The sequence below is a fragment of the Triplophysa dalaica genome, chromosome 1, assembly GCF_015846415.1.
Source record: "Triplophysa dalaica isolate WHDGS20190420 chromosome 1, ASM1584641v1, whole genome shotgun sequence".
Taxonomy (NCBI): domain Eukaryota; kingdom Metazoa; phylum Chordata; class Actinopteri; order Cypriniformes; family Nemacheilidae; genus Triplophysa; species Triplophysa dalaica.
The window spans coordinates 21,150,820-21,176,954 of record NC_079542.1 but is presented as its reverse complement, the minus strand read 5'-3'; the positions used below and the strand labels follow the sequence as shown (position 1 = coordinate 21,176,954).

Here is a 26,135-nt window from a genome sequence, read left to right as displayed (position 1 = left end):
CTTTAATACAGCACATGTGAAAAGACAATTTAATCATTGTCAGTTTTAGAACAGTGGGCGAATTCCAAACAGCATTTGTCTCTGAAGTGCACTTAGGGACGAATTCTCACTTTTAGTGCTCTGCCCTTCAAAGTGTGTAAAGCAGATTTGATTGGAATTTACCCAGTGTATGTTGTTGTGTGTGTTTACTGGATTTGGCTGAGGTTGTTCTGCTATCTTCAGTCTTTTTGTTCTCTCGCTCTGTTGAGGGGACACTGCTGCTGGACAAGGCAGCAGACAGGAAGTCCATAGTAGAGAGAAGAGCTTCAGTGTGCAACATCAAGTCTAGCGAGGAGAACATTACCTGAGGGCACAAAAAGACACGGACACACATACATACAAATGTCTTTTAAACCTCTTCCAAATGAACGTTGCAATTTCCAAAATGGTAAAAAACTTATACAATTATTTTCAGATGCTTACATTGAACGTCTGTTCAGTATTATTGTAGATGCTAGCAAAGCTGGGCCCATTTCGATCAGCCTGCAAAGACAAGAACCAAACAGGTCAACACCTATTTATTTCTCACTTATCTTCAGTAATGAAGAATAGAATGTGTTTCTATGACTACAAATATATAAAGGATCTACATATACCATTACTGGAAACATTTTATACAAGTTTATATAAGGTTATGTACGTTTATTCAGAGCATTATAGTCCATTTCATCGGATGCACGTGCTTACCTGAAGTTAACCTCCGGTCTGTGTTTGGTTATAATACCCATTTATTTTATATTTAGTTTATATTAATATTTGATTGTATATTAATATTAATGTATTCAATTTATTTCAAACTACTCAAAAGTTATTGATTCTTTGCGGAGGTCTAACATTTGCTTATGTTGTTGCTGCTGATACCGACTCCAGTATACTGCTTCTTAGTCCGCATTTACATCTCTACGTTTTTATCAGTCCACTCATGCCTAATCCACTCAGCCACTCCATTACAGAGACACAGCACTCATTCACTGAAAGAGCAGCCACTTCATGAACATTCAAGAGCTTAATGGCTACTGGCGCTATACAACTGCCCCGATGCGTTGATAAAACAGTGAGTTGTTGTGCTGATATAAAATAACGATTTAAATGTGAGAGCTTAAAGCAACACTATAGAACTTTTGCTGATGGCTCCCTCATGTGGTTGATAAGGGGAATTGTCCGTTACCAGTGTTGTTAATAATGTTGGTGTATAAGCCTCCCCATGGGCAGCGCAATACAAATGAATTTGTTGACTAAACTGAAGAAATCGACGATGCAGAAACGTCCAATTCACACTCTTCCACAGGCAGGGGATGGGCGGGCTGTGTGTACCGACTAGACCTGTGCACGGTTAATCGCGGTTACCAAAATCCTGCTGAAATCGAGCTGGCTGCGATAATGCAAAGTATGGATTTTTTTTATGACGCTTAGCTTTTCAGTAGGAAATGCTACTCGATCTATATGCAGTGCGAATTTGAGTCGCTTATAACGGGCATTTAAAAAAAGCAACACCCATCAAACATGCTCATTATAATTATACTTTATTATCATGAAAATACCTGAGGAGGCTTGAGGAACAGTGACAAAAACATGTCCTTAGGCATTTCCTAACTTTTCAAAACATTAGTTGGATATATGTCGTAGCATTTCTGTTCTTGATACTCTCCCCCAGCAGTCCAAGCGGTTTCGGAATGTTTTTTATAAATTCCTTTTATTGCCCAATTCTCCTGGAATAGCATGGCAAGGCGAAAGAAAGAGCCCGTCCATGCGCCAACCGACGAGCGGGACCCACTTACTGTCAAGATTGCCTGCCCTGTGGGGGCCTACAGCTGCAGCTCGTTTATCTTGCAATAGTGAAGTTTAGGTGTCTGTTTGTTCATGGCATTTCAGTGATGGATGTTATATATACGGAGGATATAATGCTGGATTTGCAGAACGTTTGAAATTTATAGATGGAGCGCTAAAAAATGTGGGACATGAACTTGCGTTAAGTGCACCTAAGTCTTATCTCGAGTACTTACATAATCTAAACAACACAATTTTATAGTGAATCAATAGTTATCAAGGGATAATTCGATGATGTAGGGCAGGCTTTTGTGTGCTCGTGATTTAGTTCCTCCCACCGCACACCCCCAGGACATCGTGTTTTACGGAAATAATTGTACAGCTGTATCTTTTATAAATGTGATAAACCAAATACTCTTCGAAGATACAAAGTATGCGATACTACTCTATAGGTACTCAAGATTAATATGAGATTGGCAGAAACTGCGTGTGTTATGGCAGCTTTAACTGAAGATTTTGAGAGAACATTACTTATAAAAACAGAATGACCCAAATTTAGAAGGTATTTACAACAAACACTGCGATTTTTAATGACAAAAAAGGCATTGTATATTTGAATTTCACTGGGACTTTAAGGAATTACCTTAAAATACTTGACTTCGAGAAGATCGGTTCCTGATTCTGCTGAGGAATTGATTATACAGAGTGGTTCCGCATTTGAATCTGCAAAAACAGAAGTAAAAATCATCTTCATATCGTAGTTTTTGGTTACACAATGGAAAATAATAAATTTGAATATTGAAAAATACAAACCAGAGAACTCCAGGCACTTCATAGAGATGGTTTTAATGTATGTTGTGGCCTCCATGTCATATTTTCTAACTTTGGTGTCGATTCCAAGCTGAGCTAGATGTAGAATCAAAAAGGGACACTCCTCCTTATTTGTGGACTTCTTTAATTTCAGCATAACCTGCAAGCAAAAAGACATCTCTCGGTCAACTCCACACTTTAGAGCGGTTTAAAAATGTACTGACTGCTGGAACCCAAGTTACCTCCTTGATTTCAAAATTGAGCAGCACATTGACAACATTCTCACTAAAGGTGCCATTAGTGATAGCTGTTTGACTTCCCATCTTCACAGAAAGTGCATCTATCAGTCCTTCATCTGTAACAGCTTCATCTGTGAAAGCTAATAAGGGTTAACTGGAGCTCTAGAAGATGGAAGGACAAAGATTGAGGAACAATAAATCTTCTTATACCTCTAATAGAAGATTTGGTTCCCTCCACTGCAGCAGCTTTGCTTCCTTCACCAATGTTCTCTGCAAGGATTCTCGTGAGAACCCCAAAATCCTCCTGACCAAGAGCCATCTAAAGTGGGAAAAGTCCTTAAATTTATCTTAAGGCATTTATTTTTCTATTCCATTCCATTCCATTTTCTACCGCTTATCCGAACTACCTCGGGTCACGGGGAGCCTGCGCCTATCTCAGGAGTTTATTTTTCTATTGTTGTTTGAAAATCCAACACATCCACCATTTTAGAACAAAACTTACATTCATTGACTTAAGTACTCCTTTGACCTCCATTCCTGGAATCTTGTTGAACCATGTGGCAGCCAAATTACGCTTGACAAGCAGCTCTAGATTTATAGGCTCCAGAATCTCAATATCTGGAAAAGCATCATCATGCTTCAGAATGGTCCTGAAAAAAAAATACAATTAAAGTTACTTCATAGGATGTTTAGCGCTAAAAATTATTTACTTCATCTTAAGCAATGGTTGAACAGTTTTTCTTACCTAGATAGTTTGAGTTGTGTGAGTTTTACATTCATGGTCTCCAGAACAGCAGGCAATGGGAAGCCCTCAGCTGCTTCCAGCGAGAATCTGTTTCCCACAGTAATCAGACCCAAGTCAACCACAAATGCATTATGGGATGTTGAAGACTGGGGGATGATGATAAGGGGGGCCTTCAGTTTGATGTCCATGCTGAGTCTGAAACTCTTCTGAGCAAAATCTCTCACACTGGAAGCTGCTTTCTCAGCGGCCTGAGCCGTGGCGGCAGTCAGAGCCTCTTTAGCTGTCTGGAAGTTGTCTACAAACATCTATGGAAGGCAACCAACAGTTAGATACAGCTCTGTGTGATGCGACAGTTCTCTTTCATCATCTAGTGTTCGAGATCCACCTATGTGAAGGGCATCCGTACCTAACCTCTGCAGAAGCATCCAATTGCACTAAGTCTGGCTAGACAGACAGAAGCATACAGCCAATGCAGAGTAAGGCCCCACCCCCCTACCTGAGAGCATATAAGGTCTGCCCGCGCTTCTGTTCTCCAGTTGACATTCACCTCTCGCGATCTCTGCTTCACTTCGTTCACTGCTCACTGTTTGTCTTCAGGAGGATACATGTCTGATTAGCCACCGCTAGACGTGATAGTCGTCTATTCAGCCAAGATAGCTGTTTTTTTCATCCTGAGCCGCCCATGCTTGTGCATTTTCCCACCTGCTTCCCTTTTCCTTTTCCATGGCTTCCCGCCAAGTATTTTAACAAGTTTTTGCCGATATGTTGCTCTCTAAATCTGCAGCTACTCAAGGGAACCGCTTTTCATGGCCTGCCAGGCTGGGTGCGGGACTCTTATCACTGCTAAGGATTCTCATAAGTTCTGCGTGGTCTGTTTTGGCCTCAAGCATGCAAAAGAGGCTTTGGGGAACCCGGAGCATTGCTGGCATCGCCTTCTGCTGCCAAAAAAGTTGTCGTGACCCAGTGTGTTGAGCTCTGCCTTTCTGACTCGGATGGGAGACGCAGTGACATCACTTAATTGGGCTGACCTTATATCTTAGGATATCTTAGCGAGCAACCACCCATTTGTCGACGAACCGGTCCCAGCGATGAGGACGAGACAGGGCTTTTTGGGGTCTCAGCGACGAGGAGGCCATCCTGCTCTCTGGTGTTCCCCAGGTTAACCCCCAGCGGCCTTACCCTATTCCATCCTCCTGATATGTGCGAACGAGCGGCCGGCTAAGCAGTGCACCACCAACAAGAGGGTAGTGTACTATTGTGAAAGTGATGGGACCCCCTTCCTGGCCCGAGGAATCAATTCTTGCCTGTCTTGCCAGCGTGAAGCAACCTGCTCAATCTCAAGCATAGTCTTGAGGTGAAAGACATAGCAGCTCCCTGGCATGGGTTATCCCCCCGCTATCGAGCCATCGATCAACAGGCATCTTACCCCCGCCCAGAACGGGCTGCTTGCTCCCCCGAAGCCGGTCTTGGCCCGGCAAAAATTACAGTTTTTCTGCTTCCGCTTATAAGTCTTTGGCCGTGGCTGTCAGTGCACTTAAAGATCGTGCATCACAGGCAGTTTCTTTCAATCTGAAAAAATATTAATCTTGAGTGCCTATACAGTAGTATTTTTGCCTAACCCACCCTTCACGGGGCTAAACCCACATCAGAGCAAGGTGAGGCCCTGCAACAAATCACCTCCACGGCAGATTATTCCACCCTCTGCTAAAACCTGGGGAAGAATGTCTTCCACTGCGACCGGGAAACCCCCCAACCCTACCCCTACCGACTCAAAACGCAAGCACAGAGTCCTTGTTCACGAGCCACAAGCTCATCAGAGTCTCTTCCTGCCCCAGAGCCCCTGTCCAAAAGATGGAGGAACACACATCCTAAAAAATAAACCTAAAAAATTGCCTAAAAATTATAGACCCTTCATTTCTCTGTAGCAGGCAAACTTACAAAATCAGCAGGGGATCAAATAATTATTTCTCTCACTGTAGGTGGATCTCTCCACTCAATGTTTCGGAGAACCGGGTTTACGAACGTAAATGATTGTTAGTTAGAGTGAGAAAAGGTTTTATTGTAATAGCTTGGGATCCATTTCATGCACGGATGTACTTGAACTTTGCCCGAAAGCCAAATTTACAACAAAAGGTTGAAAATTCAGACAGGGGTTGAAAAGCATTGCTTGAGGTGTATTTTGGTGAGTAGGACAGGTGATGAATATAGTGTCAAAGTATGGGAGGTGTGCATCTATTTCTTCTATTAAGCATGTGGGGAATGACAAGTAGAACCAATAAAGTCAAAGCATTCATATTGTGCGAAATTTCATCTCAGATTTTGTAATTTCAGGTTTAGTATAGATGAGAACACAAGCACACACATGCAACTGAATTCCCACATTCAGGATCAAGTAATTCAAATATGCTACGCTTTACTGCATTCTTGACAATCAGCAGTGCATGCTGAAGTTTTTTAACCATATCTCACAGGAACATAACAGGATAAAATGTGACTACTAATATACATTAGAAGTAACATCTGATCAATATACTCCATCTCAAAACAAAGACAAAAACTCATTTTTAATCTGAGCCAGAATCCTGAGAATGTATTAGAGCCGACTAAGCAACAGCTCAGATACACTACTGTAAATATGAAAATGAATACATACAAAATAAATAAAAAAATGTCATTTAATGTACACTTTTTTGTACGGGAGAATAAGAAACCAGGTTAAACATTTAAAAAGAAAAAGATTATTATATATTTGTCCTCCTGTACAAGTTAAAATGTTAAAATATAAATTACACTAGTAGTAACTGGAAACTTTAAGACTGCTTCTGTACAGCTACACATAAAAAATGATAGTAGTAGGAAAATAGTAGTGCTGTCAATCGATCAAAAACATTAATCTGATTAATAATTATTTTTCTTATTATTATTACGATTAATTAATGATTAATTAAAACTGAAAGCAAAGTTCTGATATTAGTACTGCAAATAATGTCTCCATTAAATTGATTATTTTTCCTTTATTTTAACATTAATTATAGCCATTCAACAATGTAGTAGTGTATTATTGAGAGCTATCATGACTAACAAGTAGGAAATATATAGCAATTGAATTAAGTTCTCAAACATTTTACAGTCTTTAATGCTAAATTCTAAATTATATACAGAAATAAAGCTACAAAACACAATGACATCCTCTTTTCTTTTGTTCTATGATTAACATTAATGACAGGAGTGACATCGGCAGGTTTAGGAATGCTCTACGCAGATCTGACGCCCTTTCCCATTTTCACAACTCTCATTTAGGATTTTATTTAACATGTTGAAGTCTGTGCTTACGAAAATGATAGACAAAACGGGCTTTCTGGCATTATCTATTTTGTTCATTCAAGCACGAAAGTGAACTTAATACTGGTGCACTATCTGACAGTTTCACTGACGCAGGGACTGTATACAACAGACTGGACCGCTGTCGCGCTGTGCTGCGTCCCACACCTAGAAGCTGTTTATCTACACCGAACGCGTCAATGCATGAATAAGTGCTTGATTATATAATGTAATGCTAGATTAAAAAATAAATTATTAATTGCGTTAAGTATTTTAACGTGTTAATAAAAAAAAAAATGCATGCGTTAATGCATTAACATTGACAGCCCTAAAAAAGTAATTTCCAGAATATAACCATTATTCTTTATTATTCATGAAATATGAAATAATATACTTATATACTTTTATACTTAAAAACATTGCTTTTTGTATCATGTCTTCTTCATACTTAAAAATCCACAAGTATAATAAAGTTTAGTTCAGTGTTTAGATGTTTCTCAGTGTGTGAGAATATGCAACAGTGCATTGCAAGTTAAGCTACAAAGCAAAATAATTTAATGCAGCATGCCCAAGACTGTACCTCATCAGCAGAGTGATAGTGATAGCTAAAAGAGTCCTGGAAAAGGAAGACACAGTTAAAAAAACTAAGAGGAAAGGGAGGTTTGGGAACAAAAGACAACTAAGGGAAGAACACAGAAAAAAAACAAATGTCTGACAGAAAAACTGACAAATACATTTCGGCAAAAGAACAGCTTTAGACTGAGTAATACACATTTGAGGGTACAAATGGGAACATGTAACACAGCCTCTACACTGGACGCGGCGTGATGCGATGTGACAAAAGACTATAAAATATATTAGAACCCATAATGTAGACGCGGTGTAAGACGTGCTTTATATTGTATATTGAGTTCTCACCAGTAAAGACATGAGGAACTTGTGCAGGTAGACGATCTGAATGCAGCCCAGCCTCAGGATGACTTTCCCGTCCACTTTAGAGGTGTCTGAGTAGCCGTCACCTTCAGTTGCCCCGGGGTAAAGAGTCATCTTAAAGCTAAACACCTCTTCTCCAACTATTGACACTGCCTGAATGGAAATACATACAGTGCTTATTGTGTCTAATATTATCATACAATGCAAAATGCGTATGTTAATGAATGATCTCTCACCTTTTTATGGATGGTCTTTGGATCCACATCTAGAACAACAATATCCCGCAGGCGGGCAAAGACCTCTGTTTCTTTGACCTGGACCACCACAGATGCATCAATGCCTGATGGATACATGTGAATACATGTTAACTGGCAGAAATGTTCTCAAGATGCATGAAAATTCATATTGTAACATTTTTTCTAAATTAATTTAATTGTATTTAATTTAAGTCTGTATATTTTGGATTCATATTTCATATAATAAACCTTGACAAATTGCCCTGTATTGAAATCTTGCAAGCTGGGCTGTTTGGTGACGTGGTGAAGCATGTGTCACAAGGAGAGTCATTGCCCACTGCGACCTGGCCAACTATCGTTCAGACAGACACCAGTGATCCCCCTGAAACTTTTTCAGAGGCACCTGGGGCATATGGCGTCCTCCCCAGGGATATCCCGCTCGGGTTGATGCACATAAGACTGCTTCAGCACTGGCTTCAGAGTCGCGTTCCTTGGATCCCCTGGTCAGACTTGACCTTCCCGCGAGCAGGGATTCCACTCAGACAGGTCTTGAGGTGCGTCATAGTCATGAAAGACTCCTCCTTGCACGGGTGATGGCAAATCAACTTTCTAGAGATGCTGGCTGTCTTTTTGGCACTGAGGAGGTTTCAACCCCTCATACATAACGAACACATGCTGGTACGGTTGGACAGCATGACTGCTGTACATCAATCATCAAGGCAGCATACTCTTTCGGCAGATGTCACAACTCGCCAGTCGCCTCCTCCTCTGAAGTCAGCAGGTGATGAAGTCCCTGCAAGCCACCTTCATCCCGGGAAACCTGAACCAGACAGCCGATGCGATCTCTGGTCAGGGGACGCTCAGCAGAGACTAGTGACTTCATCCCAGCGCAGTCCGGCTCATATGGGAGCGGTTCGGCCAAGCACAGGTGGACCTGTTTATACGCCTTGAAATGGCGCTTCTTCTCATCCTGGTGTTCTTCCCGAGGTGAAGACCCACAGAGAGCCTGATCTGGTCTGTGTTGTCCTTCCTGCAATAGAGACTTGAGAGCAATCTCTCCCCGTCCACGTTGAAAGATTATGTAGCCGCGATTGCCGCTCATCATGATCTCATAGAGAGTCAGTCTCTGGGTAAACACGACCTGGTCACCAGGTTCCTTAGGAGTGCGAGGAGGATAAATCCACCTTGATCACTCTCCGTGACCTTAATGTGGTCCTGCAGTGACTTTGTATGGCCCCTTTCGGGCCCCCCACTAGTGCCTACAGTTCAGGCCGGCTGATTCTCACGTCACCCTGAGACCCCGGCTAGGCTACGTGTCTAAGGTTCCCACCACTTCCTTTCGGGACCAGGTGGAGAACATGCAGGCGATCCCCACTGGGGAGGAAGACCCAACCTCTACCGTATTATGTCCAGTATGCGCCCTGCGCCTCTACTTGGTCCGCACGCAGAGCATTAGGAGCTCTGAGCAGCTTTTGTCAGTTTTGGGAGGCAGCACAAGGGGAGGGCTGTCTCCAAACAGATACTGTTGCACTGGATTGTAGATGCTTCAACTTTGGCATATCGGTCCCAAGATCGCCCGTGCCCGCTTTGAGTGGGAGCCCACACCACTCTGGGTCTTACCTCCTCGTCGGTAAGAGCCCAGGGCACCTCTCTGGCAGACATTTGTATTGCTATGGGTTGTGCTACGGGTTGGGCTACGCCCAGTCTCTTCGTGTGGTTTTACAATCTCCGCGTGGAACCAGTGTCGGCCCATGTCTTACATGCTACCAGCAGGTCAAACCCGCGACTGGGTGGGCGTATGCCTGCTACAGCGCATTCTCCCCTCTTCAGGTGAGTAAGTGCGAAACTAGTCTCCCTATTTCAACCGTAGGGTAATGCATGTGCATGCCATTCGCAAACCTTATTGCCGTTTAAAATTCCTCTTGGAGAAGATAGGTTCTCATGATCAAACCCCAGTCCGTCTCTCAACGCAAGGTCTCATTCCCTCCATCAGGTTGCAAAGTTACATTCATAACCGAGACGTTTTCTTACAATATTTCAGACATAGAATTAAAATGGTGATATTCTTTAGATTTTTCTACCTTGGACTCGGATGTCAGCGATGTTGCTTCTTTCATCGCAGACAGACACTCTGAACGAACCAAGCATGGCAGACAGCTTGAAGTTCACAACACCAGAGTCCTTTGAACCCTTAGACACTAAAACAATCATACAGACATTCATATGAAAACAGTACTCAACAAAGTGTGAAAATATGAAATCTGTATAGTATACATGTATGAGTTTACCCGTTTTCCCTGCTACTACTCTCTCAGTCTGTCTCTTGGTTTCTCTCTCTTTAGAGGCTGTGATCTCCTGTGGTAAGGCTGAGTTCATGTAGTTGATGGTGGAAAGCAAAGCTTTAGTGTGCAACAGGAAATCCAAAGAAGAAAACTCCACCTGTGAAATGAACCAGACCAATACAGTCAATCAACAAAATAAACCAATAAAACACAAGACATTGATTTCATTATGTATATACAAAATGTTTCGTTTTAACTATGCAATAAAATAACATTTCTGAAAAAAACATTTTAGTATAAGTACATTCTTTCAAATTTTACAATTAAATTGTAATCAATTCAAAACACTGGAAAGGTTTTTTGGAAACACATTTGAGCAGTTTGTTACAGTATAAATTATATTTAAAATGAAACTGGTCTCAAATAGCTTTCTCATACTTAATTTTTAAGCGATTTTTGTTTAGCAATAATCTTTTTTTTTCAAAATATAGACAACGTAAAAAAACATAATATAAATAAGTTATTGTGAATAACTAAATTTTGACAAAAATTTACAGAAATAACCTTACAATATGGCAACAATATGTTTCATATATTTTAATAATTTTTTAGTATGAACGTTTTTGGAAAATCATGATTTGTTCTAAAAAACAAAAAGGATGCGTCATGAGATTTTTCCTATAAACATAAAGATACCTTCAGTGTTTGTTCTGTGTTATTGAATGAGGAGTTAAAGCTGGGTCCATTCACATCAGCCTAAGGGTCACAGAAGAGACAATCATTCACAATCACTCATTAGCATGTACAAACAGCCACACAAATTTAACCACTCGGTGCACAATAAACATTCAAGAGTCTTTCATAGAGGGTTTGATCACAGGGATGTTTATGCTCACCTTAATGAACTCCACTTTCAATAGATCGGAGCCATGCTTGTCTGAAGAGGTAATTAGATGGAGGGGTTCATTTTGTGCATCTAAAACATACACACAGGCAAGAATTAGAACGTTTAACAGCAAAAAACAGTGCTTTTCCACCCTCGCGCCATATTGTTCTCATTGCCTAATCCTTCCACTCTGTGCCGATCCATGCCAGACCGTAAATGGTTTCATTTTCCACCGCAGGGCTGTTGACGGAAATTTTTAGAATGTAAACAAATGCGTCACGCGCTGCCCTGGTAACACCAGAGACTGAGCTATAACACCTCTGCACGAATTCTTTAGCACGAATCGGCACGGTTGTCTAACCCGGAAAATTATGAGCCGAGAACAGTTTGTAATCGTGTCATATCGAACAAGGCTTACTTGGAAACACAACTGTAACCGTTTCAAACTGTGCTTAGAACGGTTCGGCGCTATGGTGGAAAGCGCTCTTAAACAGTGTTATGATGTTTCAATGAAGTTGCATCAACCTCTTAAATAATTCAGACTTTTGTGTGTGTGTGCGTGCGCAAACCTCTAATCTCGCAGTAGTCAAGGCTGATCTTGCGGAGGTAAGATGTGACTGTCAGATCAAAAGTTCGTATCTTGCCCTCGGCACCCAGTTGAGACACGTTCAACGCCAACACGACATCTTCCTGAGCGGCATGCCTTGTTAGCTCCAACAACACCTACACACACCAAAACACACGTAAACATACATCACACCAAAACACACACTGAGCTGCACATACACAGAAGGGAATCATTCGCGAAACAATGGGAATTAATTCATAGAATGACAATTGATATTATAATGACATCATTCAGGAAACGAGAAGCCAGATGATAATGCGATAGAGAGAGAATGTTGCAATGATGAAGCAGCATGTACCGCTTTGACTTCAAACTGAAACTGCACTTCCGTGAGCTCCTCCAGAGTTGATCTGAGAGTGTCTTCATCCACAGACCTCTCACTAGTGTCACCATCAGAGTCTAAACACATACATACACAATCAGAAACAATATTGTAAACAATGCACATATCCATTGTGAAGTTAGTCAGCAAGGATAGATGGATTCTTACCTGACACAACAGCATAGGACAGAACTGCAGGGTCTAAACCCAACATATTTGGTCTGGCATCAGACAGGGGCATCCCGAAAACCTTCAGAAGAATATCATCATAACTATTATCCAAAAAATAGCAAATTGTAAAAAAAGCTGACCAAAACAAAATTTCCTTATTTAGTTTACTGTCTGTATATGCGCATAATGCTAGCAAGTGCTACAGATGGCTATAAAAGGTGACACACTTTGTGAATGATGTTGTTCATGGCTAAAATATGCATAAGAGGTAGGTATCCTTGAAAACGCTTTCCAAATATCACTTGTACCACAGCTTTCTCATATTTTTCCAACATATACAGGTAGTTGTAGATATGATATATATTCAATTGTGTATAAATTGATCAAATATCAGTAACATTAATCATTTTTCGAAGTACACTGCTAAGGGCTTTTGTACTTGTCTTTTGAGGCAGCAAATCCAGAGAAAGGATACATCACAGAGTTCATTGGTTGGAGAGACACTGTAGCTGATTGTGGATAGTGACTTTCCTGAGTTGTGTAACGTGTCAAGACTGAGACTGCCTTGTGACACTCGCAGAAGCTAAATATAAAAGCAGGACGCTCTTTGTTTCACACTTAGCACATGATTCTTAAAACGCTGCATGTTCAGCTTCGTTTCAGAGACGTTACATTTTCATGGCTTTCAACAAACAACTGCAATATCATGCATCAAATGTCTGTTGCTTTCTATGAGGAAATTACCATATATGACCATATATTTAAATGCGCAAGATGATGCATGTCAATACAGAATAAATGTACGGCTGTTTGTTTCTAACTCAAGTGTTTCTCTGACCTTTTCTGTAGGTGTGGTGGGTGGACTCGAGGAAGTCTGTGGGAGAGGAATACTATCCACAAGCCCCAGAACACCCTGGATCTTATGATCAGAGATCTTCACATGAAGCAACGGCAACTCTCCAGATACTTTGAACCTGTAACAAAAACAGATTTGGGTGTATATACAGTATAAGAATTAAGAGTAGAGAGCAGGTGTGAGAGAGAGAGAGAGAGAGAGAGAGAGAGAACTGACCTGGGCATACGGGAATCTTTGTCCACCATACATTTGGCGAGCTGAAGAGTGAAGTCCATTGGCTGCAGGATGTGCTGATGGGAGGAACCCTGAAGACGAGCATTCTTCCATTTCTCTCCTTTAACATATACAAATCATTACATTTTACCATAACATCATTTTACTTATTTTGTTCGAGTTTTGTGTATTTTATGTATGCTTGCCCTATTGCTGTGATTCTTATGAAAACATAAGGTAAAAACTAAATTTGTGCAAGTGGTTCAGTTTTTTGCTGATGTACTGCGTTCACCTGATTTGCTGTAGAGTATCTGAACACTGCGAAGCTCTAATGAATATCTTTCATATGCTCGATCCATGATTTCCTCCAGAGATGAGAAACTGGCTGATACCTGCTGATGACTGCCTTGATCTATGCTGTTTAACTACACACAAACATAACCATACTGTATACAATTATGCAATCAGATGACGTTATGTGTACATTTTTAGTTCCCTCCCTCACCTGCAGGTAACCAAAATCAATGATCATAAGGTCTGAATTGCTGTCATAGAAGCCAGATTTGGGCAGGAGCAGGTATGAGGGTTTAAGATCAATCCTCAAGTCCAGCACCTTACGTGTCTCAATGATGTGAGACAAACCTGAGATCAGAAAAAGAGAAAGGTAAAGTATTTCTGACAGCTCGTTTTTGCGGGATAATATTGTGATCATATCTGTAGGGAATGATGGGTAATGAGAAGAGAGTTACCACTGGCAGTCTTTTCCTTTATCTCCTCAAGTTTGCTGAGTGTTGCTGAGGTGATGACCTCAAGGTCGACCCCTTTACCTGTCCTAAAGAATTCTGTGATGCTGATGACAGTCACCTATAAAACAAACAAACCATTATTACCATTAAATATTGTCATTTTGGACATTCTACTTTATAATAACTGACCTTTTTGCACAAGTATATACATGACATAATGTTCATTTGGAATGTGTTGTAAAAGAGGCTGAAAGTTGTTTGGCAAACCCCACCACCCCCTCACTTGTCTGACACCCATTTTATGGTGAAGATGTGTGAAATCTGTTATGATAATGACAGTACAGTAACACTCAGCTCACAGCGTCATAGATGATCTCCACAGGCTGTGAGTGAACTCTTAGGAGCTGGTCAGCGGTGCTGTTTTCAGGGTTGAGCTCAAACAGGACACTGAGCAGAGAGGAATCTGAGTCTCCCAGTGATGCTATGAGAGACGGCACTTGCCCCTGCTGCTGCAGGCCAGTCACATACCAGTGCTCCAGCTTAGTTTCCACTCTACACAAAACACAAATACTTTCACTTTAACACACAAACAACAACTTCACGCAACTTACTGTAGATACACTGTTTGAGTCATATGACACTGCAAAAATGAATAATATCGTTTGTTTTAGATGTAATGCAATGTGTATACACGATTTAATGGGGTGATTTTTTTCTAGTTTTGCACAAGTGTAATATAAATCATAGGGTCCACATAATGAATATGTGAAGTTGCAGCTCAAAAAACACAACAGATCCTTTAAAACACCATGCGCTACATGCCCAATTTTGCATGTGAAGAGAAACGCGCTGTTTTGGTGTGTGTCTCTTGAAGTGCAAGTCAGCTGCTAGTCTCCGCCCCCTTTTCAGCAGAAAACTGAGCCAGCGCTGTGAGCCTGTGAACCGCTCGCATGTTTATAAACCATACTCACAATTTTCTGAAGTGAAGATACTCAAGACAAACGCATCGCTTTTTCAAATTAACATCACACAGGACAATCTCATCGCATGTTTACAAGCCACATTGCTTTCTAATAGTCGGGCAACGGGCAAATGTGTCACAGTGACATTTTATCTAGTTTTAAGCTGCCATAGGACCCTGGGGTCTTACTTAAAAATACAGGTACTTACAACTTGCAGCTTTGCCTCCTTCAGTGTGGATGGACATTAGGTTCCAAAGCAATTATACTGACAGTACTTACTTACGTATACATTTGGGCAGACTAAGTCAAATCATACCACCAACTGACGTGGATCTGTTGGGGTGTGGTTGCATGAGGCATTTCAGGCAGGTCTGGGTGAGCATTCGCTTTTAGATAGAATGCATCTTTTGTTCCAACACTTTAAATTTTGCAATTTTACGTGTCTAATGCATGCATGGGCAACTTATAACACCAAGAAGTGAAGAAGCATTACGTTCCTGAATAAAACTACCAATTTTTTTGGTTTAAACATTTGGGATACTGTAAGTACACAAGTGAACAAAATATATACCAGTTAGCTAGTATTTCTTGGATGTTTTAATGCAAAAATCATAAATATTCATAGTGGACAGAATTCTGTCATCATTTACTCATTCTTGTTGTACCAAAGTTGTACCAAACTTGAATACATTTCGTTATTCTGATGAAAAATGAGAAAGAGAAACAAAAACGTTCTTGGCCACCATTGACTGCCATAGTAGGAAAAGTTAAAATGGTGTCAAAAGTGCAGCAGAACTGTTTGCGTTCCCACATTCTACACATATCTTCTTTTGTGTACAACAGAATAAAGAAATGTATTAAGCAATTTGTCCTTTTCTTTAACAAGTGCATACTAATGTTTTTTTATGGATATGTATAGTATGAGACATACTTGATGGCTTGCGCTCCTGGTCTCTGTGAGATGGTCGTACTGAGGTCGATCATTTGTACTTTGAGGATCTCTGGAATGCCGGGCTCCTCCCTGAACGTTACTGAGGTGCTCAAAAGCTTAAAGGTGACGATTACAGCTACATACTACACAAATGAGGATAAAAAACATATTTTTGCATTTGCCTAGGCTGATGGGAATATATGTATGATGCTCATCGTTAGTCAAAATTAAGATGAACAACAAAGCATAGTGTCAACATTGTTGTGGGTGAATTTCCACTCACATGCTTTGGTAAGGCAAGGTTATGTGAGCTCCCACTGTAGCCAATCGCTGTGTAGAGTTTGGTTTTCTCTTCAGAGGTCATGAGGGAATCTATACCTGTTAACACACATAGTATAAAAATGCTTATCTATTGCAAATGCAAATCTGTGTTTGGTCAAAGGCAGATATGGAAATATACTGGAGATAAAACCCTCACTTTCTGGTTCTTTATCCTCTTCATCCTCTTTCTTTGTTTCTTTCCTGCTAAAAAGGCCACTGAAAAAGCCTCCTCCGCTGCTCTGTTTCTGAGTGGCAGCCTTTTTAGACACAACCTTGTGCCCTGACCAAACCACCTGATAAGAGAGAGTGCTCTAGGGTTACTAAACTGCATTACAATTCATAAAACATCAGTAGCATTAAGCTTTCATACCTCCATCTGAGCCTGCTGTCTGCCCAATACAATGTTGAACACATCCAGAACTTTCTCTAGATCCTGAGATGTGGAATAAGACAGACAATATAATAAATATGTACTAATACACATGTATTATTTGAATTGAACTTATTACAAATTTCATTTGAAATGATATTATATCCTGAAAAAAGTGCATTGTAAGGTTGTCTCTGGAATTTTGCAGGTTAAAGGGATAGTTCACCCAAAAACGAAAATTCTGTCGTCATGTACTTACCCACAATTTTGTTTCAAATAGGTACACTTTTCAAAGTTCTGTTAAACACAAAAGAAGAGATTTCAAGGAATTTGGGCAACCAAACAGTTCTGGGGCACCATTGACTACCATAGTAGTACCCCAGCACTGTTCGGTGACAAACCATCTTCCAAATATCTTCTTTTGTGTTAAAGGGACAGTTCACCTAAAATTAAAACTCAGTCAATCTCTTACTCACCCTTAGGCTGTTCCAAGCCTGTATAAATGTCTTTGTTCTGCTTAACACAAAGGAAAATATTTGGAAGAATGTCTAATTTATCTCATTTCCAACCATAGTCAGGAAAATAAATACTATGGGAGTTAATAGGGGATTAGATCTGTTTGGTTACTGACATTCTTCCAAATATCTTTCTTTGTGTTTATCAGAACAAAGACATTTATACAGGTGTGGAACTATCTGAAAGTGAGTAAATGATTAATTAAAATTTTGGGGTGAACTATCCCTTTACTTGCAACACTACAATTTACACAGATTTGAAACAATTTGAGGCTACTTAAATAATGACAGCATTTCCATTTTTAGGTGAACTATCCCTTTGATGTTATCTATTATTTTCTGGATAGTATTACCTGGATCTCTTTCTCTGTGTCCTCTCTGACCTTTCCTTGTGTGAGTTTGCATTTGTATGCAGCTTTGTAAACCTTAAGCGTGTCCCTGTGCTTCTTTATGTTGCTCCAGCTCCACATCTTATTAAAGCGTCGTATATGCAACTCCAGAATACTGCTGATGCCATATCTCCACCTGTTAGTCACAAAGAGCCCAAATTAATCAGATCATTTAAAATCTTTCATCCTTATTCAAGTTAGTCATCACCTGTTCTTACCACTGCTTTGCGTTTGTGTGGACTGGAACGTCAGGCCTGAACTTTCTGTAAGGGCTGTTCTTCACCATACAGTCTATGGACTCCAGAAGATCCACCATAGACAGGTACTAGAAACATCACCCAAAAACAACATTATGGAGATGTTGCTTACCCGAGACAGCACTCTGATTTTAGTTTTAGTTTTTTACATTTTACTCTATTGTATTATCTATCTATTATCTAGGTTCTGCCAATGAATTCATACCTGAGGTTTGGTCATCTCAATAGCAATGTTTTGAACCTCCAGGTGCAGGTTTGCTTTAGGTGATTTAAGCTCAACTTCAGCATTTGGGTTTATGCACATCTTTGCAGAGGCAAAAATGGGTTTGAAAACTGAAGAAGGAGACAGAATTATGATTGGTTGATAACACTACCTCACAATGTTCTTACACCATGTGTACACAAGGTATTTCATGTACAGTACATTTCAATTGTGATAGTATACTGACAGTATATATTTCATTCATATGGTTGCGGCTTAGCTATGGTACATGATCGCAATTATGTAAAAATAGTGCACATTATGATTAAGAGAAGTTTGTGTACTCAGAGGGGTGTGTTTTTTGTGCATGGTTTTATTAACCTCCACACCTCCTTTATTAATGTCTCCACAAACAAACCATAAACACTAGAAGATGAAGTGAACAAAAACAAAATCAGCTCTTGCATGAATTAACAATTAACAGTAAAAGTGGGGATGACAACCAAAATTTTACTTAACCAAAAACTAGAACTAGACTACTGCTCATTACTGAGAAAAGAAATATAGAAAACACATACTGTACTGATAGCCTTGCAGTTCCTCATTTCTTGTGCTGATTCCTGCTTTAAGCTTGCTCTAAGTAAACAAAAACACATTATTCAATGTAATGTCATGAAAAAATATGGTCTTATATTTGTTTTACAAAACTTAAAATCCTAACTCTAAAGGGATAGTTCGCCCCCAAAATGGAAAATCTGTCATCAGTTACTCACCCTCAAGTTGTTTCAAACCTGTTTAAATGTATTATACGGGTTATTTTAATAAGAGCATTTCTTCCATACATCTCATTTTACATCAAGCAGATCAAATACATTTATTAAGGTTTGGAACAACTTGAGAGTGAGTAACTGATGATATAATTTTCCATTTTGGGTTAACTACTCCTTAAATATAATAAAAAACTAAAAACCGTTTTGCACATTGTACAGATACAGAATGAAACAATATACTGTATGTATCAGGACATTATATCAAATCATTTATGATCTTATGACAAAGAACCGTTAATACTATTTCTCTGTGCTTCAGAGAAAAGTTACATTAGACCAGGACGTTCTAAGACTTCTTATGAATAGAAGTAAATCCACTTGACCACACTAAGCATAACATCCCCCCACAGTTAATACACGACACACCCTTAAACACACACTGCATCAGAAAACACAAGCATAAGTGATGAGAGACACCAGTTTGCGCACAACACCTGAGTTTTTTCTAAATAACAATCCTCAAGTTGTATACTTTGTTTTATACTTATTCAGTGATGCAGATTTAGTCTCATGCATGGAAAACATCTATTATAACATATTCATAAAGAAGTTTGCACATACATGAATAGGTTGCTAGAGCTGAATGAGCTCATGGCAATTTATAGAAAGGATTATCTGAGTGATGTTACGTAAACTTTACTTTGAAATATAGAACACAGATCCATAGAATGCAGATGTAAAATTCCCATAATTAGTTTTTCATTGACAGTAATGAAGCAGATGTTGTATACAAGTTTGTCACTGAATATCAGCCAGGACAGGTGGATGTATGTGTTAACCTCCTGATACGACTGTAACTGTGAGTCTGCAACTGGGTTATCTGGATGAGACAGTTTGTTCTGTTGTGTTGATTATGAAAACCACTGTGAGTGGGATAAGACATTCGCTTCGGTGTGAGGAAGAGACTAAGAGAACTAAGAACAAACTCAACCGCTATCACTTTTAATCTCACAAGCCTTGATAAGAGATGAAGAAAGCGATTAGACACTGTTGCACCCTGATGCCTGCTTCACTGCTTAGAAAAACAAACCTTCAGATAGTGAACCCCACACATACTGAAATTTCCTTCTTGTAGCTACTGAGATCATACAATTTATTACAGAAGATAAAAGGTGAACTACATTGTATGCGTTTCTTCTCCGTTTCTTTTAATCATATATAGCGCTCAAACCATAAAATATCTGATGATTTTGATCTTTTATTATGAATTAACCTTTGAGCTTTACTAGATAATTTCTGTGTATAACAGGATGTAGTATTGTTTCTTATCATTATTATATGCACCCAGCAAATGACTCTTATCAAATGACACTTTTGGTGAACCAAGAATATGTTGAAATAGCTGTCTGTGTGCAACTATAAGAACTTCGTACGCTCTGCCTTACACTTTTTCACACTGCGCTTAATCCCAGGTAATCTTCATTCTAAACCACGCTTTTAACGCCGAGTAAACAAATGTTTCACACATGTAACTTTAAAGTGGGGTTATTCTCGCATTTTACCCGGTTTTACAAAACCCTGTTCTGAAGCAGGGTTAGCACCGCTTTTGCAGGGTTAACCCCGCAATATTCAACAATATTCTGAATATTAAGAGGATTAAGACAATACTCTGATTGAGAATGGACCATGTAAACAGAGCTTTTTGATAAGCTTAATCAGTCTAAACTCAATATCGTAGTGAACACAAATCAAATTAAAGCTGCAAGCAGCAATGTGCGGGCCCTCGCGCAAGTGGCACCGCCACCCTGTGCCACCACCACCCGTCGGCCTCAGGAAAAGCTAACGGTCGGCAACGTGCATACAGGGAGTTACATTATTGAAAAACCGTCCAATATTTAGCAGATTTCCTGCTGCCTGTTCGTGTTGCAATATAGTAGGTTAATATTGACAAATTTAACGCATCTTTCGGGGCATGACACTAATTAAACGGGTTACGTTTGGAGCAGAGTGGACAATGGTCTCATTCACTAGGCATGCGTAGACACAAAAATGTATGTGTGAAACTGGCATATGAACATTTAAGGTCAAGGTCTAGACCATTTAGCATCACAATTTTTTCACATGAGACTTACCAAATATGATGTTCACCTTATTAAGGCTCTAGGAGGAGTTTGTTAAATATAACACCTTGAAATGGCAAGATGCACAGAACGTGCAGTGGATTTAGATGGGTGGAGTACTCCTATTTTAGTCGCATTATCGAAGTGTGGTATAGACATGTAAACACCTTAATCGCAGTATTACTGGCGCAAAGGGACTTTCGCGTTGCGACCCGTCACACACACGCACGGCAGTGGACAGCCGTTTCGTTTTACGGCAAACAACATGGCTTCAAGCAAGAAAGCAAATTTTTAGTCTGAACGGGAAACAAGAAAGATGCCAACAATTCTAGAAAATAAATGAAACACCAAAATCTGTATATGTGGTACCATAGCGAAGACAAATTGCTTGTTGATACATGAAATTATGGAGAAAACGTAATGACCTATGCCATTAATTGAACTATGTAGTGTAACATGTAAAACGAGAACATGAAAGGTATATTGTTAAAGCAACACATGTAAACACCTTAATCGTAATATTAGCTTACTAAGTTTAGGGCAAATAATTTGAATACTGACGTCCGTGTAAACGTGGTCACAGAAACTCTGTGCGCTGTGTAAACAATCGTTTGAGTTTTTTTATTTATTTGAGTAAGTAACGTCTTGGGAGGCTTTAAACAGCCAAAAAGGATTTGCGAGGTGTCATTTTTCCCATGATGCGGAACAACGAGGTATTCGGTTATTTAAAGGGACCACAAATTCATTTTGATGCTGCAGTATTCATCCAATTATGACTGTTGACACCGCACACATGCAAATAAGAATGTTAACCCAGGGTGTAGTGATGTACAGTGTGAAACATCAGGTTATGAATACCCAGGTGGTTATCTCTTAACCCCTGGTAAATTATAAGCAGGGTGAAACGTGAAACAGGTAACCCAGGATACTGTTTACTTGGGGTTAAGAATAACTCAGGTTTATCGATTTCAAGTGTGAAAAGCCCTAGAGAGGCTTAGACAGGATGCACAAATGCAACTCATGTTTCCTGTGTGTCCATAACAGGTTTTTTGGTTAAAAATACTCTGCCAGCTTGTGAAAACACAGTTAAAACATTTTTTAAGCTTTCTACATAAACTATCCTTACATTCTGTAATGTAAAATTTTGTGAAAATATAAGCTTGATATCTTTATTATTGAGGCAAAGTAAACGATTGAAAGATACTAATGGTTGAAATCAAATTTTGACGCTTGTTATCTCATAATTAGATTACGAGACTTTAGGCTGGTTTTCACAGACAGGTCCACAGATAAGCAAAAAATACTAAGTGTACATTACCACTATTTCCTCCCAGGAGCCTCTGTAGAAGATTGGGCTGTTGACGTTCCAATAAGCACAAAAACACTCCAGGCGGCCCAGCTTTAATCCACACACACAAAGACATTAGAAACCTAATCTAAAACTAAAATCAAACAAAGCGTAAAGACAAATTAGAGAAGTGTAAAGAGTAGACCTTGTAGATGATTTTAGCTGCTTCATTGAGAATACATGTCTTCCAGTTCTCATCTGTTGTCTATAAGACAAAGAAAATGGTGATAATTGGACTGCAACAAATTATTACTTTATTATTACTAAGGCTTATATTCTTATTTGGAGTGATTACCTGTAAACTGATTTCTGAAAGAGTCATGCCCATAGAGAGAGGTCTCTGAGGGTCCGACACCTAAGGCACACAAATAACACACGTCACATGTTTAAAAACACACACAGCATTTATAAAACCCAGGGCCAGGCCGGGATTAAGAATTCAGAGGCCCCTGGGCACAAGTGTCTTGTAGACACGTGCGCACAATAAAGATTTGAATTAACCTATAGACCATTTGACCCGCAGTTAACTTCCGGTTTGTATTTGGCTAGAGTCTAATAATATAACAAATTATATTTTATTATGTTAATATTAATTGATATTATTATTTTATTGTATAATACTTTTTTACATTTGTGGAATTTTGTTGTGTGTTCATTTTACAACAATGCTTTCCTGGACCAGCAACAACAACATTAAGACATTTTACAACACACTGCAACTCACTGGCATATGCAAGCACACACTACCTCACCTCTACCAATTCAGTTCTATCAGATTCTTCCATAATTCACACACAAACATGGCAGATTCACAAAACTGTTCTTGAGAAAATATATAATAACTTTCTTAAGATAAATTATAGGAATCTCTTAAAATTTTTCTTAAGTGCAATTCTAAAGTATTTTCTAATAACATAAGAATAAAAGGGCAGTTAAAACATTTAACTGAGCTGCGCGCTAAATTACTTTCACTTTCATCACAGTCCTACAGCTAGTAATAAGAATTCAGCTACACACATTCGGATAACCAACGGTCAAATGACAGCTTCCATGACTTTAACATCGGCTGTGAAAGCTGTTCTGTGTAATACACTGATATTGTATGTGTGTGGGCTTACCTCAGAAACACTTTTATGAAATGTCCTTTGATATCCTGCTTGCAAATGTCTCCTGGTCAATCTGCTTGTTTTATTATCCAACTCGGGTCCAATATAAAAGGCAAAACTAACGCTTCTGTTATTAGTGCTAATTAATATAACCGATCTGACGCCATTCAGTCCGGTGTCATTTCCCTTGCCATAGTAGGGGAAAAATTTTGATCTCTAACAACGATTGACGTTTGCACATGCACTAGAAGATCTCAGTTACACTTTGATGGATCCGCATGATTTTAAATGATAAGTCGAAGTTGACGCCATTGTTACTTATTATTGCTCAAATCCAAAAATTGTGAATACACGTGCTCTGAGAGGGGCACCGACCAATCAAAACACCCTGAGAAGTGGAAGCTAGCTGATATGGTATGGGTGGGACATCTTCACACACTCTAACCGGGGAACTAATCATGTCAGACCGGGTCAGCTTTACCAATCAGAGCGTTTTGGAAGGAGGCACTATATATAGACCGGAAGAAATCCAGTCGTTTTGTTAAAAGAGGGACATCGATGATCAATAGACTAGAGATATGTGAAACAAAGCGTTTTTTTTATAGAAACATGAACATCCATTGTTAAACACCCAAGAAACAAAATCAAAGCCTCAAAAACAGCACAGACTGGCTCCTTTCAGAGTAATTTGTCCATTTGTTAAACTTTATTTGTGCAACAAGAACCTCATGACTAATGGTCTTATGTAAGCGAGTAATGTGTTAAACGGCATTAACGAATATTACAAGTGACAGAGCCTATACATTTTTACCCTATTTATTACGACTTCGTAATATTTGTGTGTATGTACATGTTGCAATGTATGGCACCTGATCATCATAATATCGATATATAAATTCATAATTGGCACGGACAGAATGTAACACCACCAAATACATGTAAAAAAACTCTCACCTGATATCTCAGACAATCGTGCGGGTATTATAACTCATAGATTATTTAGGTTACAGCAATAAAGCTGTTCTCATTGACATTTTCAGTTTCTATTGTCAGTTCTGAGAAGCGCACGGCAGAATGAATTTAGCAGAAACACTGTTGTGTAAAATTTTCTTCCCCTTGCTTGGACCCCAGGCATGCATGGGCCCCTGGGCCCATAACGGCCATTGGATAATCCGGCCCTGCAAAGGCCATCGTTTAAATTCACAAGACTTGTACCAAAATTTAAGAGATGGGCCTCAGGATACAGAAAGAATGTTACCAGATGTCAACAACCCTCATGACATCAGGTGTGAATGTGCACATGCATTTTACAGTCAATACTCACATCATCCTCATATCTGATGTGAATGCTGGTGATTTTTACTTGGAGATTTTTGATAACTTGTGTCGCCAGTTTCTCAGGGAACGTGTCTTTCTTTTCTTCCTGTCGCTTCTCTGAAATAAATAAAAACAAACAGGTACTGTAATTGCCTCCTCCACCAAATCAACAAAACCTCTTTAAGCACATGATCTCAACAAACAAAATAGAGTTTCAAACAATATTTGCTAATGTTTGGGGCTCCACTGAGTCGATCACAGTCAGTCGCAGCCACCCACCTGTTTTATGTTCATGCTTTTTAGATCTCCTAAAGGATTTTTTATGCTTTTTAAGCTTACGTCCCTTTTCTTACAAACCGCAGCATTGGGAGAAAGAGAACAGTTGGTCAGGTAGAAAAGAAATAAAGGAAACATCAATAAAGATTCACACGTGACTGAGACAGGACATGAGAATTTTTCATATAAATGCACACGCATGCAAACGCTGGTACAAAAATGCACAGAAGCACACCAAGAAAAACAAGTTCTTTACATGAGCCCTCAATACAAACTCTCAATAAATGCATGCTTCTTGAAACAGAAGATGGACATTTGATTGCTCTTCCACTGCAGTGGGTTCTGTACGTACCCTGTGATGGATTCTTATACACATAACTCTCCAGATTAAATACAAACTCTCCAGCGTGAGAGCCTGCCGTCCATCATATGCAGCACAAAGCAAACACACACAATTGTTACAGAAAGAGCTATAGATGGTTTGGTGTGCGGATAGAAGGTAGAGACCTTAAAAAGAGGACATTGCCAATGCTAGGTAAAGACAGGTAATTCACCTCTGCGTGCGACCAGCTGTAGAGTTTCCTCAATGCGCTGCAGCTCCTTCTGCTTGGCCTCCTGCTGGTATCGCTCTTCTTTAACCGGATCATACTTAAGCGCTTCAAACACACAACAAACATAGCCACCAAGAAGTTATTCATGTCATTTACACCATCTTGCATTAAACCCCAACAGACCACCCACTGATAGTGTGATCCATACTGGACTTAAAAATGGCACCAACACCAATGCTTACTGTGTACACATTTGAATGATTTTCAGAGTTTTGTTTGATTCAAGGCATTTAGATGGAAGAAAGTGGCAGTTTGCGGTAAAAAGAATGTCTGAAATGTGGAACAAACAAAGCCAAAAGTCAATCTTGCTATACAAGACTAGCTACCTGGCAAGTCTTCGAACAAACACATGTACTGTAAGAATGAAAAAAATTCTAAGTTTTTACATCAGTTATGTTTTGTAATAACAGTAATTAAAAGTCTCTCCCTGTGCACTCCTCCGATGG

General features: G+C 39.5%; 1 protein-coding gene across 12 annotated transcripts in view; it reads right to left on the bottom strand.

Moving 5' to 3' along the window:
• The window catches only part of vps13c (vacuolar protein sorting 13 homolog C), a 55,844-nt gene that overhangs the window by 25,374 nt on the left and 4,335 nt on the right, over positions 1 to 26,135 (bottom strand). For 3 of the 12 annotated variants that reach the window (XM_056744165.1, XM_056744175.1, XM_056744232.1), the window contains exons 5-43: positions 25,633 to 25,734; positions 25,431 to 25,493; positions 25,082 to 25,150; positions 24,810 to 24,919; positions 22,675 to 22,734; positions 22,525 to 22,584; positions 22,350 to 22,430; positions 18,720 to 18,777; positions 18,145 to 18,272; positions 17,901 to 18,007; positions 17,647 to 17,818; positions 16,779 to 16,841; positions 16,566 to 16,701; positions 16,371 to 16,465; positions 16,088 to 16,230; positions 14,554 to 14,746; positions 14,198 to 14,312; positions 13,954 to 14,090; positions 13,741 to 13,873; positions 13,452 to 13,569; positions 13,218 to 13,353; positions 12,377 to 12,458; positions 12,185 to 12,285; positions 11,828 to 11,981; positions 11,269 to 11,348; positions 11,069 to 11,128; positions 10,379 to 10,529; positions 10,172 to 10,288; positions 8,091 to 8,194; positions 7,840 to 8,007; positions 7,502 to 7,537; positions 3,601 to 3,905; positions 3,358 to 3,505; positions 3,066 to 3,174; positions 2,859 to 2,995; positions 2,620 to 2,776; positions 2,450 to 2,529; positions 463 to 522; positions 163 to 343 (exon numbers count right to left, since the gene is read on the bottom strand). In XM_056744165.1, coding sequence (XP_056600143.1) covers positions 163 to 343; positions 463 to 522; positions 2,450 to 2,529; positions 2,620 to 2,776; positions 2,859 to 2,995; positions 3,066 to 3,174; positions 3,358 to 3,505; positions 3,601 to 3,905; positions 7,502 to 7,537; positions 7,840 to 8,007; positions 8,091 to 8,194; positions 10,172 to 10,288; positions 10,379 to 10,529; positions 11,069 to 11,128; positions 11,269 to 11,348; positions 11,828 to 11,981; positions 12,185 to 12,285; positions 12,377 to 12,458; positions 13,218 to 13,353; positions 13,452 to 13,569; positions 13,741 to 13,873; positions 13,954 to 14,090; positions 14,198 to 14,312; positions 14,554 to 14,746; positions 16,088 to 16,230; positions 16,371 to 16,465; positions 16,566 to 16,701; positions 16,779 to 16,841; positions 17,647 to 17,818; positions 17,901 to 18,007; positions 18,145 to 18,272; positions 18,720 to 18,777; positions 22,350 to 22,430; positions 22,525 to 22,584; positions 22,675 to 22,734; positions 24,810 to 24,919; positions 25,082 to 25,150; positions 25,431 to 25,493; positions 25,633 to 25,734 — 4,509 coding nt within the window. The remainder of the gene's footprint in view (positions 1 to 162; positions 344 to 462; positions 523 to 2,449; positions 2,530 to 2,619; positions 2,777 to 2,858; positions 2,996 to 3,065; positions 3,175 to 3,357; positions 3,506 to 3,600; positions 3,906 to 7,501; positions 7,538 to 7,839; positions 8,008 to 8,090; positions 8,195 to 10,171; positions 10,289 to 10,378; positions 10,530 to 11,068; positions 11,129 to 11,268; positions 11,349 to 11,827; positions 11,982 to 12,184; positions 12,286 to 12,376; positions 12,459 to 13,217; positions 13,354 to 13,451; positions 13,570 to 13,740; positions 13,874 to 13,953; positions 14,091 to 14,197; positions 14,313 to 14,553; positions 14,747 to 16,087; positions 16,231 to 16,370; positions 16,466 to 16,565; positions 16,702 to 16,778; positions 16,842 to 17,646; positions 17,819 to 17,900; positions 18,008 to 18,144; positions 18,273 to 18,719; positions 18,778 to 22,349; positions 22,431 to 22,524; positions 22,585 to 22,674; positions 22,735 to 24,809; positions 24,920 to 25,081; positions 25,151 to 25,430; positions 25,494 to 25,632; positions 25,735 to 26,135) is intronic. The other 9 variants (XM_056744192.1, XM_056744249.1, XM_056744217.1 and 6 more) reach the window with 7 other exon arrangements.